The sequence below is a fragment of the Protopterus annectens genome, chromosome 2.part1 (assembly GCF_019279795.1).
Source record: "Protopterus annectens isolate FY-2018-M chromosome 2.part1, PAN1.0, whole genome shotgun sequence".
NCBI classification, from domain to species: domain Eukaryota; kingdom Metazoa; phylum Chordata; order Ceratodontiformes; family Protopteridae; genus Protopterus; species Protopterus annectens.
Genome location: NC_056729.1, coordinates 1,651,271,291 through 1,651,290,671, shown reverse-complemented (window position 1 = coordinate 1,651,290,671; position 19,381 = coordinate 1,651,271,291). Strand labels below are relative to the sequence as shown.

At 38.7% G+C, this 19,381-nt stretch overlaps 1 protein-coding gene across 1 annotated transcript in view; it reads left to right on the top strand.

The window, feature by feature from the left end:
* LOC122794574 (tyrosine-protein phosphatase non-receptor type 11-like) overlaps positions 1-19,381 on the top strand; it is a gene marked incomplete at its 5' end in the record, with an annotated part of 1,649,855 nt that overhangs the window by 1,448,455 nt on the left and 182,019 nt on the right. The window contains one exon of the mRNA XM_044063080.1: positions 1,442-1,573. Coding sequence (XP_043919015.1) covers positions 1,442-1,573 — 132 coding nt within the window. The remainder of the gene's footprint in view (positions 1-1,441; positions 1,574-19,381) is intronic.

Sequence of the window (19,381 nt, the reverse complement as noted above, 5' to 3'; positions counted from 1 at the left end):
CACACACACACACACACACACACACATATACATATCTATGTATAAATATACACACACACATACATATCTATGTATAAATATACACACACCCACACACATATATACATATCTATTTAAAAATTGGTCTATTTTGACCATCAAATTTATATTTCAGCAAAAAGCAGTTTCGCAAGTCCGTTTTCACGAACCTGCATTTACCCGAAAATGCACTTTCACAAAATAAATTTCACTGGACAGCAAAAGAAAAAAATACAATAAACACATTTATGCAAGGGGGGAAGGCCCCCCTGCACCCTCCATGTGGGGGGTCTGCACCCCTGACAGCCCCACTACTTATATATTCTAACTCCCAAGATCGCACTACAGTGGGGAAAAGAGAATATTCCCTTATCCTCACTGTGCTGTGGTCTACAGTAACACCAAGTTCCTGTCCCATACACCAGTTAAGAAACACCGTAAATGCGCCACCACAGGATCCCGGCACAGGCGAACCCTCTTTGGTGAACTGTTTTTTTGCAAAAGTGCATTTTCAGATAAATGTACTTTCGTGAAAAATGGACTCAGGAAATTGCTTTTTGCTGAAATGTAAATTCGATGGGTCAATGTAGATCTGTATATAAATATATATATATATATATATATATATATATATATAGACATAGCTATATAAAGAAATAGATAAGATAGATGGGTGTAAAACCTTATATTGAATTATATATAATGCAGGGGGTGGCTTGCCCCCCCCCCCCAGAAAATATGGGTTGACTATCTTCTGTTTTGATAGAAAGTTATGCTTTTGTACACACAGACACACACACACACACACACACACATATATATATATATATATATATATATATATATATATATATATATATATATATTTATACACAGACACATACACAGTTTAGTGTAGTCAGTCAGCCAGGATATTTTGGGTAGCAAACCACAGTACTTGGTGAAAACAGGCCCAGGCATGAGGAGAACATGCAAACATAAAGAGTGACCAGATGTTGGGACTGAACCCAGACCCTTAGGGAGTAAATTAGAGATCTTACCAGTGAGTCACCATGCTACTTACATGAGTTCTAAGCACTGTGGCTATTGTACAAGTAAATGTAGCACTCATGTTCAGTTATTTATTTATATTTGTTTAGTTCTAAGCCATATGCACTTTTTAGTCTCAATTTGCTATTAGTAGCTGTGAATTACTCAGAGTCACACAGCAGGGAAACAGAGGGTGAGAGAAGCAAACTCTGGACTGTAAGAAGCAGCATATTACCAGTTTCCAGCTTTAATCCTCTGCGTTAACTACCAGATGGTTGCCAGACAGACAAGCACTTATAGTTTAGATACTTTTCAAGTACAGATGAGATTCTTAATGTGCTAATATAAGATTTCTAATGGCATTTATATTTTGCTCTTGTCTGTGGTTTTTCAGAATAAATGTGTTCGGTATTGGCCAGAAGAAAACTCATTTAAAGAATATGGAAACATCTGCATTAGGAATGTTGAAGAACATACGGCGCAAGATTATGTTTTAAGAATATTGGAGCTAACACGCTTGGATAGGGTGAGCTGACACGTTCTTTTAACTTAATAATGTATTATAAGTTCATAAGTTAGTTCTAGCCTAATAAGAACACAGGTGCCAGGCCAGGGGTAAATTTACGATTCCCCATCCACTAATCCAGGTTGTGTTTTAAGTGTGAGGAAGAACTTTGCTTGTTATGCAGATATGCAACATGCCCATTAAGGCTGGATCAGAACATTCTTTGTAGGACAGGCACAGATTGCTTCGTAGCAGGTTGATGGAGATGAGCATAAGGGTAGGCTTTGAGGCAGTCAACGTAGGACATATTTACTATACCAGGTGTTAATTTTGTGAGGAATCTCTGTGGACTCTCCAGTTGGAGTAGGTAGATAAGCAGAAGGAGTTTTAGAATACAACAGCAACACCACCAAAATATCAGACTGTCAATCAAAATAGGAATGAAGGTAACATAGTATCAGCAATAATCTTTGACTAGTCAAAGGCTTTTGATAGAGTGTCCATCAAACAAGAATTTCAGCTTGTTTAACCCACTCTAAATTTAAAATACTAACAAAAATTCCTTCCCTTAATTCTGCCACAAACAAAAACAGCTGTAGCCTAGACAATTCAGCAACGAATAACTCCTCCCCATCTAGTAAAACTAATCTACACCCAGCCTCATCATATACAGGCCTTAGGATGTATAACCTAAATGCATGAAGTGTCTGCAAGAAAATCTCTGAACTTCACATATCACTTCCCACACATACTAGACATGAAAGGACACCTCGCTAGTACCACATATCTAAGACATGACTGCATTGCCAGATTTGCTGGGGGCATTGCTGCCATATTCTAAAATGCCTTTCACTTATTTACATATTCCAAAATTTGATGGTAAACTCGTTGAGTTCTCCTCCAACTAAATTCTCATAGTGCACTGTGCATCATAAGAGCCTGTGCACCCTGAAACAAGAACAATGAACCTACCTTAGAAATTATATTATGTTGAGTGAATCGAAAATTAAAACGCAAAGTGCTACTGCTTGGTGATCTCAACACTGATTGGTCTAACCAGCATTTTACTCTTTCCTGTGACAACATCAATCTTTCCAGATGAACATAACTAATTATACAGCCCATGGGATTCAGCGTAATTACTTAATAATCATCCTTGACTATGTTTTAGTCTCTACATCTGAAAACATAAAACTAGGGGAACACTAAGTGATTTCTCACCCAACCTTTATAATCAGAGAATTCCAAAAAACAGAGAGAGAAATTTAAAACTAAACACAGTGAGAAATCGAACCACATTCAGCAAAGAAGCCTTCTTGGAATCCCTGCATCATTGCAGTTATCACTTAATCTAAATACGTCTTTCTAGATGATGCTTACAAACTAAGCATGTAAAAGTTATTACTGCCTCTTGGCTAACCTGTAAGAGAAAACGTCAAATGAAATATATAAATATAGATAAAAATGTATATATGTATGTATGTATGTATTTTGCTGAGTTTGCTAAGATTAAATAGTGATTAGGTGTATTATTCGTACTATTTTGTTTTCACTATCACTTGGAATGTTATGATGACAATGCTAGAAGTTCATGTCTAAAAATATGTATTTTGGTTTAAATTTGAGAGTGGATTGGATGGCAAATCACACAAGCACTGCTTTTGTCTGTTGGCTGGGAAGGAAGTTTAAGAGAATGAGGTTGTGAATTAATTCATCTTATGAGAATTTTATTTAATTGTATAAATTATTCCATAATATATAAATTCATTAGTCATGTTTGAAATATATAAGGTAATGTTTATTAAAATACATAAGCATTTTGCTTGTAGATAATAGCTGATATAAAATAATGATACATTTATTAGTATTGAAGATGGTGAGATAAATAAAGCTGTCCTTTTGAAAATATGAGATGATGGGAGAATTTATAAAAAAAAATAAAGACTATAATTGCAAACTAATGGTCATTTGACTAAAGGTAAGTAATGCACAGATGGAAGAAAGAAGTGCATTTCTTAGATTTTGTTGCAAGATGGTGTATGTGCTTGACTGTGATAATAGCAGCTATATGTAATTTTTTGTTATTTCTAATCTGTGTAGGAATGGATTGCATAAACATATATGTGTGTATATATGTGTAGGCGTTTAAGGTGGAGGTGGGGTTACATCAAGTATCAGCTCTGAGCCCTTTCTTATTTGCAGTGGTGATAGACAGGTTGACAGATGAGATCAGACAAGAGTCCCCATGGACTATGATGTTTGCAGATGGCATTGTGATCTGTAGTGAGAGTAGGGAACAAGTGGAGGAGACCCTGGAGAGATGGAGATATGCGCTAGAGAGAAGAGGAATGAAGGTCAGCAGGACTAAGACAGAATATATATGTGTGAATGAGAGGGAGGGTAGAGGAATGGTGAGGATGCAAGGAGTAGATGTGGCGAAGGTGGATGAGTTTAAATGCTTGGGGTCAGTAGTTCAGAGTAACAGTGAGTGTGGAAGAGAGGTGAAGAAGAGAGAACATGCAGGATGGAGTGGGTGGAGAAGAGTGTCAGGAGTGATTTGTGAGTACCTGTAAGAGTGAAAGGGAAGGTCTACAAGAGGGTAGTGAGACCAGCTATGTTATATGGGTTGGAGACAGTGGCACTGGCAAAAAGGCAGGAGTTTGAGCTGGATGTGGCAGAATTAAAGATGTTAAGATTTGCACTGGGTGTGACGAGGGTGGACAGGATTAGGAATAAGTATATTAGAGGGTCAGCCCAGTTTGGAAGGTTTGGAGACGAAGCCAGAGAGGCACAATTATGTTGGTTTGGACATGTGCTGAGGAAGGATGCTGAGTATATTGGGAAAAAGATGCTAAGGATGGAGCTACCAGGTAAGAGGAAAAGAGGAAGGCCTAAGATAAGGTATGGATGTGGTGAGAGAGGACATGCAGGTGGTTGGTGTGACAGAGCAAGATGCAGAGGACAGGAAGAAATGGAAACAGGTGATCTGCTGTGGTGAGCCCTAACGGGAACAGCCGAAAGAAGATGATGATAATATATATATATATATATATATATATATATATATATATATATATATATATATATATATATCGCTATAGATATGTGTGTGTGTATATTCTTCTACAAATAAGGATGGCATATAAAAATGCATATTTAGAAACACATATTTTTTCTGTTATATGTTTGATAAGGGTGGTGGAGATGTGCAGTGGTTAGTACTCTGCTCTATACTGATCCATTGTTCACCTCTGACCCTGAATAGGATAAAGCTCGTATTGAAAAATGAATGCTGCTCGAGTATTACATACATTTCTTTCTTTCTTTGTTTCTGTAAAACAGATGGTGTACTATTTTTTTTTTTTTGAAGACGTAAGGTAATACAAAATAGTACACCATCTGTTTTACAGAAACAAAGAAATGTATGTAATGCTCAACCAGCATTCATTTTTCAATACGAGCTTTATCCTATTCAGGGTCAGAGGTGAACAATAGATCAGTATAGAGCAGAGTTATTACCTTACGTCTTCCTTGATTTCACGGTGGTGGTGCTGCGGTAACGTTGTCACCTCACAGTAAGATGCTGTCCGGTTCGATTCTCAGCTAGAGCGTCTTCTGCGTGGAGACATGCGTGAATGGGCGTACCTTCGTTGAAGGTTGTGTGTCAGGGCTGGTAACTCGGCACGTAAAAATCAACTACCAATCATTAGCGGACTGGAGTTCCGCTGTGGCGACCTCTAACCGGGAAAAGCCGAAAGACACAAGAACAACGTCTTCCTTGATTTGTAACTACATCATCACCCCCTTTGGGGAAAGTGATGTCCCCATAAATTATCACATTAATAATGATGTCCTAAGCACGCAGTCAGTCGTGAAGGATTTGGGCAGCCATTTGTAATCAACCTGACTTTTCACCACCACGTTGCTTCCATTGTACAGAAAGCTTTCTATATGGACCACCTCATAAGTAAGGGTATCTCATCCAGGGACAAGGAGGTCATAACATCCCTGTTCTCTTCCCTTATAAGGCCCATTATTGAGTACAATGCCCCATTCATCATGTACCTCGCAAAGCACATGCAGCAGCTGGAGAGACCACAGAGGTTCCTCACCAGGAGAATCCAAGGCCTCAAAAATCTACCATACACAAATAGGCTAAAAGCCCTATCCCTCTATTCTGTTTCATACAGACTCCTTAGAGGTGACCTCTGTCTGGCATACAGGGCGATTTTGGACCCCGCCTTGATGGGACTGCTGCATATCTACAAGTCAAGCTCCACTCGAGTAATCCACACACATGGTCTCAACCTGGTCTGTGACATCAATAGGACTTTTTGGCGGGGCAGATTTGTGTCCAAGAGACTCCCCCATCTGTGGAATACACTCCCTCTCCACGTCAAGCAGAGTTCCTCCTTACCCCTTTTTAAGCATAACTGGATATGAAATAGAAAATACATCCCTGGAATTCCACTCGTGTCCCTTCTGGACTGGGGCATCGAGTGCTGATTTGTCTATACATGGGCTAAAGCCTTGGCTAGGCTTATAAGGGCCTCAGGGCAATAGTCTCGTAACTTCCTATGAACATCAGGGTGATACAAATGAGAACCAAGTGTGACGTTCTGAGCTAGACAAACTCAAACCTCAGAAAGTTTGATCTTTAAAAGGTCTGACACTATGCCTTCAGTTTAGACTACTTTTAATTCTGCAGTATACCCAAAAGAAGCCAGTAAATATGTTTTAGTAATCTGCAGTTCATTTAAATGTATTGTTAGAAAACAACATCTAATTGTATAGCACAACTCTTCTGTTTTTCCATATGCATTGCCCATACCTCTCAACCTCCTTTTATTTATTTATTTTTTATTTATTTTACATTTGTTGACTCGGAAAGTTCAACTGGGCAAAAATTGTCCTTTTTCAGCAGAGGCCAAAGGAGAAAAAGTCCGCAAGAAGTAACAATAAAAAATAACATATTGTTTACAATGGTAACAAAAGGTTTTTGATTATACAGCAGGTATAAAAGTAGTAACACATTTTGTCTGATTTACATTTATAACAACAAATTATACACAAAGATACATTGAACAATATTCAGGAATAAACACCACATTTTGGGATTAGAGATGCTATGGCGGTAGATGTTTTTGAATCAATCTTTGTAAGAACAAAGCAGGCTAGGTAGACATATTATTTTTCCTAGCCAGGGCTAGTTTAAAAGTATAACCTATTATTTTTTAGATGTGCCTTAAGCATCTCTCTGAACTTTGGTAAAGAATAGGCATTTATTATGTTTAGAGGGAGGGAATTCCATTGTTTAGCTATGCAGTGAGAATAAAGGGTTTCTCCCACATTGTTTTTGGCTATAGTTATCTTTAGTACAGCTGTATTGTTTGAACAGGGGACACGAGGACACGGTTGGTGGCATGGATACAGCAGGAACTTTTTCAGGTTGGTAGACAGTTTGGTGGACAATGGTTAGTTGGTTGTAGGCCAGGAGGTTGGGCAATTAAAACCAAGAGACTTTTTTTAAAAGCTTTTTAATGTATGTAGATTCTGTAGCAAACTGAGCAATTTTATTGTAGCAAGTGTCAAGTTTGTTTAGGTCTTATTTCTTGATGTTGGTGAGTGTTGGAGATGCAGAAAGAGAAATTTGTGGTATCCCTCAAAGTTTCCGAAAAACCCAGTATGCAACCTGTAATGGGTCCAAAACAAACGTAGAAGAAACTTCGCAGTGTGGAGGGTGTGATGTTCAATTCTTAAATTATGTTATGCACTTAGTTCACTTAATAAAAATTGAACTGTAAAATATAACTGTAAAATATGTGCTACAGAATAATCAAATAAAATATAGTAGGTAGTCCACAGCTGAGTTAAAAAAGTGGAATATCCTTTATTGAAACACAGAAACCAGCGATCCTAGTTGAGTTTAATGAAAAACATTAAAGACATTCCTTATTTATTTATAATGATGGTTGTTTGCAGCAAGGGAGTGGTTACAGAGGGTGGTTCTGTTAAGAACAATAAAAGCATTCCTTTAGCCAGCTTCCCCTTCCCCCCTTAACACCGTAGTGTAAACAGAGACTGTGCTACTAAAACTGAAACGCTAGTGACAAATTATTATCAAAGACCAGTTTATTAACACTTTGTATAATCCAAATCTTTATTAGTTAAGAAACTAACTAAAAAATGATTGACTGACTAACAAAAAGATCAACCACTAGATATCTACCAGAATAAATATTAATAAATATAGAAATTTTAACAAAGATCACTTGCATATCAGATAAATACTTCTTCAAGTTTGCATGTCAAAAACAAATCATAATAAGAAAGAACATGTATAGATATACAACTAACTTCTAGACAGGGGTCCATGGAAGTAAATATTGTGGGAAGAAATATCCAGGAAATTGTTATGGCTAGGCTTGTATAGGCCCTAGGGTTGATAGCCTAGTACCAACCTATGAACCTGTAAAATCCTAAGTAGGATGAAAAACATAGAAATAATTGCTAAGCTGGAAATACAGTGACAAATGTTAAAAATAAAGCTGTAGGGATGTGTTAGTGTGGCATCTAAGTAAGAAAATATTTACTTTGAGTGTGCAAGTGTGCACTCAAGAGTAATTGCAACCTTTAAAACAGAAAAACAAAGAAAAAGACTTTTACTGCCCAAAAGGAAAAAGTGTAACAAAAGTGTACAGTTTAAAATCTGAAGTAGAATTTTAATGTGGAACCACCAAAAATGATTAATGTATACATGAGCCATCTAAAGTGTGTCCTTTATAACACTGTAAGTTAGTGCTTAAAGAAGTAGACAGTGTTTGATATTTGCTTTTAAATACAATATAAGCAAGTAATGTCAGCATTAATCAGTCCCATGTCAGTCTTTTAAACAGTGGGGCAGTTTTCTCAGATCTAGTATGCTTTTTATGGAGCAATAATAATTAAGCCCATGTTTTCTAAAAGAGTTCAGTTTCAGCTGCCATAGTAGTTCACGTTTTTCTAAAAGATTTCTAAAAGATTAGGGATGTATCCTTCCTTTTACAAAAGGTCCACATGGTCAATAATTTGAAATTTAAATCCAGTGTGTCTTTTGTGTAGCTGCACTGTGTTATTTTTGCACTTAGCTCTCATTTCAGAAAGTAAAAGTCAAGATACAATCATCTTTAGATTTGTTGTCTATAGATTTCTAACACCCTCATATAAGGCCTGTTAAGTCCTGGTGCATTTGTACTTTTTAGTTTAATTATAGGTACTAAAATGCGTCTTAACATATTGGTGTCATATCCCCTCACCAAAAAGACATTTTCAAGTTCATTTAGGTTCTTAAGGAAGGGTTCCATTTTTGTGGTGATCCTGGCCAGCTTGTAGCCCTGTGACATAACAAAGTTATATTTCATCCTGGTGGGATGGAGACTCTTATTATGTAGCAGGAGGTTTACTCTGGTAGGTTTTCTCTAAAGATTTGTGTCCGTTTTACCTTGGTCCAAGTCTTTAGCAATCTGCATATCTAAGAAGACTGCTGAGGTGTGGCTGTGAGAAGAGGCGAAATGCAGGAAGCTGGTGATTTGATTCATATAGTTGATAAAATCTTTTAATTTAGCACTATTTCCACACAATAAAAATGTCATCAATAAAGTTCAGATACACCCCTATGTCACTAGATGGGTTTCAAACTGGCTCAAGGACAGAACCCACATGGTTAGAATTGCTGGAGCCATGTCAGACTTCAAACCAGTTACAAGTGGCGTCCCACAAGGCTCAGTCCTGGGACCTCTCTTGTTCGGTATAGATTTCTCAGAGGTACAGGCCAACATGGAAGGACTGTGGCTGACCAAGTTCGCAGATATCTGCAAACTGGGTGCCATAATCGACTCTCCAGTCGACACAAGCATCCTCCAAAAGGGCCTCATAGAAACAGACAACTGGTGCCAGAGCCATGGCCTCAAGCTAAACGCCAAAAAGTGTATAGTCATCCCCTTTGGCAAAAACAAAGTGCCCACAAATTACCACATAGGTGGTAATCCATTAAGTACAGAAGAAGTAATTAGGGACCTGGGGACCCAAGTTGATAGCAGTCTCTCATTTGACAACCACGTGGCCAAAGTGGTTAGAAAAACATTTTATATAGCTCACCTAATCATGAAGGGATTCACATCTAGATCAGGGGAGGTCATCGTGCCTCTTTACTCATCCCTCATCAGGCCCATAATTGAGTACAATGCCCCTTTTGGGATGTGCCTTACCAGACACCTGCAGCAACTGGAAAGACCCCAAAAGTACCTCACCAAGAGGATCAAAGGGCTCAAACAGATGCCATATGCTGCCCGGTTAAAGAAACTCCAGCTCTACTCAGTGGCATACTGCCTGCTCAGAGGCGATCTGTGCCTGACGTATAAAGCCATGTCCAACCCGGAATTAATGGACATGCTGCACCTCAGAAAATCCAAATCCCATCGAGATACGCACTCGAGAGACTTGAACCTCAGCACTGAAATAAATAGGACATGCTGGAGGGACAGATTCATAACCCAGAGGCTCCCTTCACTCTGGAATAAAATCCCAGTCCAGGTTAGGCAGAGTCCCTCATTGACTCTCTTCAAGAGGAATCTTGATGAGTGGATGGGAGATCGTAGGTTTACCCCGGGTATCACTTCTGTGTCACTGTTAGACAGAGGCACAGTATACTAACCTCGAAAAAGGGTATAGCAAAATTAATTTAAAATGGGTGGCGAAAGCCAAACACACTCTGGCTAGGCTTATAAATACCCTAGGGCAGATAGCCTAGTATGAACCTATGAACCTATGATATGTTGCATGTATTCTTTGTTGTTATAAATATAGTCCTCCTCCCACTTACCTAGGGCTATGTTGGCTAGGCTAGGGGCCATAGCTACCCTCATGACTGTATCAGTCTTTTGTTTACAGAGTATTGGAGATGCATGTAGAAGTTTGGAGACTAGGTGAGTTCTAGCGATGATGGCTTTTATCCTGTTTGTGAGGAAGGTTTTATGTCTGTAGACTTACCTGAGTTTTTTGTAAACTGTTTTTGTTGATTGTGCTATGTGTATGTCGAATATCATGTTACTATCTTTTGTTGATTTGGGTTACAGGAGAAATGATTGTGTTATTTATTGATGTTATATTGAAAGTTGAGGGAAGGTCATTTGATTTAGTGGGCTGGAAAAGTACAAGCTTTGTCTTACTTGGAGTGAAGAATGAATTGAGCATTAGCTAACTAAAATTCTACCTCTAACAAAGATTGCTGGGTTATTTGTTGACATTGTTGGATTGTGTGGGCCATGCATATTAGGGTGGAATCATCTGCATACTGGACCAGGGAAGCATGTGTTGTAGCTGCAGGCAAGTTGTTAGTTAATAGGGTGAAGAGGAGTGGTCCCAGGATGGAACCCTGTGGCACTCCTTGACTGACTGGTAAGAGAGGGGAGAGGTTTTGCTGCCATATGACTACTTGCTGTCATACTAATAAGTAGTCATGGAACCATTTTATACCGGCTAAGATTAGAGCAAGAAATCTGGATAAAGCCATAAATAATGAGGGGACAAAGGCCCCAAATATGGACAGTTTTTAAATATTCATCTTACACACTTAGAAAGTTGACAAAACCATGGATTGTTGCATTGCCATGGGTTTTCTGAAGGGTATGAAGTCTGAAACTCAAATGTCTGTCATTATTTTCTGACTTCAGTCCTCAGTGATTTACCAGAAAGCCAAACTGTTATGAAGTACATACCAAAAATATGAGACAAAAATCTGGACAGTTGAGAGGTATGGCATTACTCAATATACAATGTTTTGATTCAATATGTGCCTTGTATCTTGCTAGATAGTTGCAAGCATTAATGAAACTCTCCTGTGAGTCAAAATATGTAATGCTGTACCAATCTGAGCCAGTGAGTCCCTACTGCTGGTACTGTCTGTTCACATTGTGGCTCTTGATGGTCCAGTATAATCTAGAATTGCTTAATACTTGTAGTATTATTACTAACTTGTCCTCTGGCCATCTTCTCCTGGCTGTATTTAACTTGCTATTTTCTTGTGTTGCGATGTTCCTTTAGTGCTGTGTTTTTTGGGAGAGGTTTTCCACCAATTATAAATGTAAATATACATGTGCTAAGTCCTTGTACATAACCTGAGCAGTAAATAATAGTTTGAAATGCAGTGTGTTTTACACTTAATATTTCTCTGAGAAACGCAGCCTGAAAAATTATGATTTAGGTTATGTTGTATTTTAGTCATGTATCATTACACTTGTAAATTTTTATTAGCGCTTTTGTAAAACTGCGCAGATACTTACTCCTAAAGGATGGTAAATATAAATAAAAATGTGCAAAATAAGGACAACACAATTCCATTTACAGTGTATATTCATGCAAGTCATTGTGTACTGTGACAACTTTACATATGCATTCTGTGGAGGAGTATGGCTGAACTAAGGTGCACCTACTTGCCAGGTTGGAAAATATGGAATGTCAGAATGTAAGAGATGAGAAACTTGGGCTAATTATGGCAAAAATGAAATGATAAGGGAAATGCAGGCAGACAGAGGTAGGAAATAAAAATATTTCAGTATATCTGTGTGGAAACTGTGGTAGCTACAAAGGGGCATATTTTATTTTATTTTATTTTATTTTACATTTGTTGACCGGGCTAGTCCAACTGGATACATGTCCATTTTCAGTGGAGGCCCGGGGAGAAAAGCTCCATATGACAAAAAACAACACACAGGAGATAAGAATACAAGGTAATACTTTCAAGGTCACATGAACAATAAAACAGGTTAAACAGATAGTTTAAGTAGTTGAAACATTCTTGGGTAGTTGGAGTACTCTAACTACAAATGAAGTCCCGTTGAATTATGGATTGGATAGGTAGTAGCTGGCTGTTTGCTGCTAATCAGGATTAGAACATGGGCATAACCAGTTAGATTTTAGTAGGTCTTTGAGTTGTTTTTTGAATTGGTTGAGTGAAGTTTCGTGTCTTAGGTTGTTTGGGAGGGCATTCCAGGATTTTCCAATGGAGTTCGTGATAGAGTGCTTCACCTCCTGAATTATTAGCTTTAATGGTTTGGATTTGAAGGTATTTGGAGGATCTAAGGGATTTAAGGTTAGAGTATGGAATGAATATTTTGGTCATTGCGGGGGTTTTGTCAGGATGGTGTATAGTTTTGAATGCCTCAGTAAGTTGATTAAGTTTAAGAGTGTTAGGTAGTTCTAACCAGTGAAGTTTTCTAAGATTGTTACAGTGGTGTGTACGATAGGGCATTCCTGTTATAAATCTAGCTATGTGGTTATAGGTTGTAGATAGTTTGTTTAGTTCTGTTTTATTAAGGAAGGAGAAAATCGGTGAGGCATAGAGGAGTGTAGAGAGGAGGTGAGTCCTAGCAATGGTTAATTTCGTATGTGGGGTTAGGAAGTTCTTAATTCTATACATGGACCCAAGTTTCTTGTTTACCGACTTAATGGTCAGATTAATGTGAGTGTCAAATTTAAGCTTGTGGTCTAAGGTCACACCAAGCAGTTTGGTGTGAGAGACAGGGTCAATTTTGGTCCCATTATTGGATATTACGTGAAAGTTGGGGTGATTGGAGGAAGGAGAATGATTTCCTTGAGGGGTGGGAGTAGTGGGGAAAAACAGGAGTAGTTTGGTTTTGGATGGGTTAAGCAAGAGTTTTAGTTCCAAGAACCATTTTTCAACTAGGGAAAACAGTTTTGGGTGGCGATTTGGAGTTTATCGAGGGAGTTGTCGGAGCAGATCAGTGTGGAATCGTCTGCATATTGTATGCAGGAGGCTCTGGGAATAATAGTGTGCAGATCGTTAATAAATAAAGAGAATAGTAGAGGACCAAGGATAGATCCTTGGGGAACGCCGATATTTGTGGGGAGTAGGTCGGATAAGCTATTTTCCCATAGCACAGCCTGATTTCTATGAGAAAGGTAGTCATTAAACCAATCTATGGTGTTCTTGCTAAGGTAGTATGCCTCCAGTGTGCGGATCAGCTGTTGGTGATTCACCATGTCGAAGGCTTTGGAAAGATCAAGAAAGAGCGCCGAGGTTATTAATCTATTGTTACGATTGTGGTTTACGGAGTCAATAAAGGAAAGGAGGGCAGTAGTTGTGCTGTGATGGGGGCGGAAGCCGTGCTGGGTGTGAGACAGGAGATTGTTTCGAGTAAGATGGGTAATGAGCTGTTTGTGAATGCAGCGTTCCATGATTTTTGCTAGTGGAGATAGTATAGCTATGGGTCTGTAGTTTGATGTGTCTGTGGAAGATCCACCTTTATGGAGAGGGATGATGTGGGAGATTTTCCAGATAGAGGGAATAGAAGCTTCTGATATGGTCCGCTGACCAAGATAGAAACAGGGTAGGCTATGGCCTGAGATGCAATTTGTAGGTAGGAGGCTGGGAGTAAGTCAGCCGCTAAGGTGGTTGGTTTGAGATTATTTAGGAGGGTTCTAATATAGGAGGTAGGTACGGGTTGCAGGTTGAAGGCAGGTTGAGTTTGGACTTTGGTTGAGGGTGTATCCAAGGGGGAAGTGGAGAGTTGGTTGGCCAGGGACTGAATGGTTTCTGTAAAAAATGAATTAAAGGTGTTGGCTATTTCTCTAGAATCTTTACCAATTAATTTTTCAGGGGTAGGGGTGGTGGGTTTGCCTGGATGAAGGAGGTGATTAAAACCGGCCCAGAATTTCTTGGGATTATTCTGGTGTATATTTTGGAGGTGGCAGTAATAGTTTTTTTTGTCAGACAATACTGCTGATTTGGTTGAATTTCTAAGTTGGAGAAACTTGATGCGATCTAGTGGGGTTTTAGAGGCTCTCCATTTATGCCAGGCTTTGTCTCGATGTTTAATTTTGGCTTTAGTGTCCTTTGTTAGCCAAGGTGCAATGCGAACCTTAGTTTTAGTGAGACGCTTAGGAGCGTGTGAGTCAAGTATTCTTAGGAAAGTGTTATTAAAATATAACACACTATCATCTAAGGGTAATGTTTTTAGGATGGACCAATTACATGCCTTAAGATCTGCAATGAATTGGTCCTGGACAAAATTCTTACTGTTCCTGACTAGTCTGGGTTGTGATTGATTTGAAGTAGGACACTTGTGCTTAATAATAAAAGTAATCAGGTGGTCACTAAGGTCGTTGGGAAGGGTCCCTGTAGTATAATTCATTGGGACCTTGTTAGTAAGTATCCAGTCAAGGATGCTCTCTTTTTGTTGGGCACTGCCCAGTCTAGTGGGAGTTAGAATATTCTGTGAGAAGCCATGTAAGTTAATGGGGAGAGGATTAGGGAGTTCGGAATAGAGGGCCCAGTTTATATTGACATCCCCTAGGATTATCGTTTCTTGGGGATAGTTGGTGGCAAGCCAACTAAGGATTAGTTCTAGGTTTTCAATATTTTTGCCTGGCGGTAGATAAGTCACTATGAGATTAATACTTTTTTTATTATTAAGGCGAATCTTTAGGGCCATTAGTTCGAGGTTGTGGGCTTTTGGGGGTTGGAGTGGGTTCATGGTGATGTTCAGGGAGTTCTTGAACATAACGGCTATTCCCCCACCTTTTCTGGTTATTCGATCACTCCTAAGGATGCTATATCCAGGTGGGATAATTTCTTCATCCTTAGTGCATGGTTTAAGCCATGTTTCTGATAGACACATGATGTCAGGGAAGTGAGTTGCAAGCAAGGCATGTAAGCTGTGAATCTTATTATTAATACTTCTAAGGTTGAGATGGAGGATGAGGAGGGAGCCCACTAGGTTTCTGGTATCTTTCAGTGTTTTGGGGTCTAAGTCAGAGTTGGGACCTGGGTTGGGGTGGATATCACCACATCTTGAGATAGATTTTTTTAAGTAGTCAAGTATTTTTTGGAGTTTGACTAATAATTTTAGGGTATCTTTTGTTGAGGGCACCTTTGGGTGGCTAAGGGTAGGGTGATTTATTTTAGGAATCAGGTTTTTAGCATGGCAGTGAGATGGAGGGACGGGTTTGGAGTGGTTATGATAATGAATGAAGGTGTGATCGTTAGAAAGATGGACACCTGTTAGGGTTAGGGTTTCATATCTGGTTAAGAGATAGGGGGCATATGGGGTTTAGAACTGCAGAAAAGAGCATGAGATGAGCTATTCTACATAAGACGGTGTCAGATTGCAAAGTCTGAGAAGTGTAAAAGTTTAATATTAGTTTTCTAGAGAGAAAAAGAGCTGAACAGATTGGCCACACCAAAATTATAATTTTGAAAGTGTACATGTTGATTTAAGTGTCAATTATAATTTTGTTTCGCCGTTCCTTCTTCCTGTAACAGTTTTGGCACTCTGTGCAGTGCCCCAAGTCCATTGTCAGGTCTACCAGCCACCTTAGCATCTCTGCCAGGACTTTCTCCATTAGGGCTAGCACCAGTGCAGGAATTAAGGACAACCAGGGGCCTAGCCATCTACCTCTATGGATGGCACTTTTTTCCCTTATGATGTGCACTTTCCTTGCCCCTCCCCTGCATTGACCTACTCCACTCATTGAAGCATATTAACCCTCAGAGAGTTTCATTGGTGAATATCCTCCCCACTGGGATGGAACTGCCTATCCCTCCTTGCCAGTGCCTCACACAACTGAGTTGCTAATCAAACCTGGATTGCCTGGGCCATAGTTAGCCTTCTGTGCCGCTGCACAATTAAATGAAAATTATGGATTCAGAATCTGGTTGCAAACATGACGCACTGGCACATGCCCCTCTTCCTCAGGAAACGCTGATGCATGTAGGTGGCAGAAGTCCACAGTGAAGTGACCAAAATGATGAAATCTAGCATCATGAGTAGCAGTGTGTGGTGCGTTTCCAAATGGAGATGATATGTGGATCTTTCCTGCTCACTTGTAACATATGCTGAAACTATACATGGAGGAGCAGAGATGTGAAAGAAAGAAGAATGTAAGAACTGCGATCTGGATTTTTATTCAGTTGTTGAGAGTCAGAGGAGTCTGCAGTTACACAGACTCTGTGCAGGTCCAAGTGGAATTTAGAACAGGAACAAAACTGCTGTTGATTGCTTTGTTTATCATCAGGCACAGTTGCCTGACTGCACCGCCATCTCAGTGTGGAAGTAATCACATCTGCAAGTACATGGGGCTGGGATTCCAAAACAATTTATGCTTGAGCTCACTACTAGGGGTTATAGGGGGTCCAGTTCCAGAAAAAATGCTATGCAATTCTTATACTGTTTAGGGTAATAAGGAATTACAAAGGAAACTCTGGATTCCAAACTAGGATCGCTAGTCACCACTGTACTGTGAAAGAGTACAATAATAATAAATGCCAAAGTAAAACCTCTGAGTATCTGTGTTGCCTGTTGTCAGTGGGCCTGAACAGCAGAGGTGGAGCTCCACCTTTAGGCCGGTAGTGCTACTGCATGTATTGCATAGTGGAAAGCCAGTATGGCTGCAGGACCACTATCAGCAAGCATATTACATATACAAACTCAGCACCTAGAAAGGCCTTCAAAGTGTTTGCCGCCCTTAAAAGTCAGATCAAATACTCTCACCCTGAACCATTCAGCCATATGAGTTTTAAAGATGTCCAATGATTCTGCATTTCTAATTCTGTAGGGTAACAAATTACACCATAAACCCAACCTATTATGAAAACACCTAAGATGGTTCATAAATCTCTGTCTTTTGGTTTTAAAGAGCATCTTATTTATTTTATTATTTATTTATTTATTTTACATTTGTTAACCGGGAAATTCCGACTGGACCAGGTCCATTTTCAGCGGAGGCCCGGGGAGAAAAGCTCCAACATCAAGTTATACAAATACAGTACATCCAGCATAATACACAAAACAGGTTACATCATGTATGCAGAGCATTGTATTATAACAAGAATTAATAAAAACACTCCAGGTAAAAAATATAGAACATGGGTAAAAAGACAATGTCAGTCATACTTTGGTAAGAAAAGAAAATATATCAAGTAAGATTCTACAGTTAAAAGTACCCTTTCAGATGACCATATTTATGCCCCTAAAGCATTAATTCCATCTCAAGCTCCATATAATTCAACACACATACATTTAAAATAATCAGATCACCTCTTACATGCCTATGACACAGACGACAAAAGCAATTCATCCAGTCTACTCTTTTAACTCCTTGCATATAACTTCTTTAATCTGTTTAGTACAATAACTTTATATTCTCTCCAATCTGACAATGTCTGAGTTAGTAAAACAGCAAATGAAGCTGCATCTCCTATTAATGGTCTTATAATAACTTTAAGAAAGGAATAAGTACTCTATGATTGCAATTTTATATTATATACAGAATATCATTAATTTCACCATAACATCTCCTAATAATATCCCTTAAATGCTGTTCAAAAATACAATGGTCCTTCCATTCTTGCACCCAAGTCTTTTATATCACCTTTTATTTGTAGTATTGAGTCATTAGTAGCATAACAATATTCTTTGTTATGGTTTGAGGCAAAATGAAAACATTTTTTAACATTAAATTTCATGGAACATGATTGTGATTGCAACACCGGTCTATTTGGATATGACTGCAAAATCATGTCTTCATCAATTATTATAATAGCATCTATTTTTGTGTTGTCAGTATACTTAAAGATCATGTGTTCTCTTCATCAATTATTATAATAGCACCTATCAACCATATTATACCAGATTGTGGGAAAACAGAAATAAAAGTAGCAACAATGCTGGAGCCAAGAATGACCCCTGAGGAACTCCAGTGTTTATTGTTCTCAAGTTAGAAAAATTATCCCCAGTCTTCGAAGCCAGTTACCCACCTACCTGCTCAAGTAATAATTAATACTTTTATTTACCATACTTTTCAGCATTTCCTAATGTTTTTGTCAAAGGCTCTAGCATTATCCAGATATACCACATCCACAGGTAATTCACCATCCAAATCTTCCCAGACTGAATAATAAAAGCCCAAAGGATTTGTGACACATGATGTACCTAACGTAAAGCTATGTTGTATTATATCGTGACTGGAATTCAATACATCTGACATCAAGTTTAATGCCATCCTTTCAAAATATTTTGTCAATGTACTGGTTAACTAATTGATCTATAATACGTCACTTCTTTAGATGCATCCCCACCTTTGTTCTGTCCCCTGTGAGGTGTCTGTTCAGCCCTTTCTTTCTTTTTGGTGTAACATGAAAACATTAGATTATCACTGCTGGCTTAGATTTGGGAAGTGTTAGGTATGACATTATAACTGGGAGTTGAAGTTGTTTTTTGTTACTTTTTTTTTGCCATGAATCCAGTCAATTACCATTGCTGGCTTAGCTTTGGGAAGTGTTAGGTATGACATTATAACTGGGAGTTGAAGCTATGTTTTATTATTGAGTTAGTGTTGCAGGATCATGGAAGCCTTCTGCTATGATGCATAGAGTCTTTCAGAATCAAGAAGAAATGTTTATTTTGTTTGTTAATAGTATTAACACATTAGACACAACCATTAGTTTCAAAAGGTAACCCTGGAGCACTGAGTAGTTAGAGTCATACAGTGCTATTTAGAGTGAAGTAGTCAAGCAAGTCTGACCATTACCACAACTTCCAGCTGTAGAATATTTACTATCTCATAGCAGTAACACTTACCATGACACCAGATGACCTCTCCATAACTAACGAGCCCTAGGTACACAATAATCCAAAGCTCTGGTGGTACTGCAAAAGTAATAAAGGTGATTTTTTTCCCCATGAACAGTAGTAGATATATTGTCCATCCTGCATATAAGATAGCAAGTAAATTCCAAGCAACATGCAGAAGCTGAATTAGGTTGTTCAATGC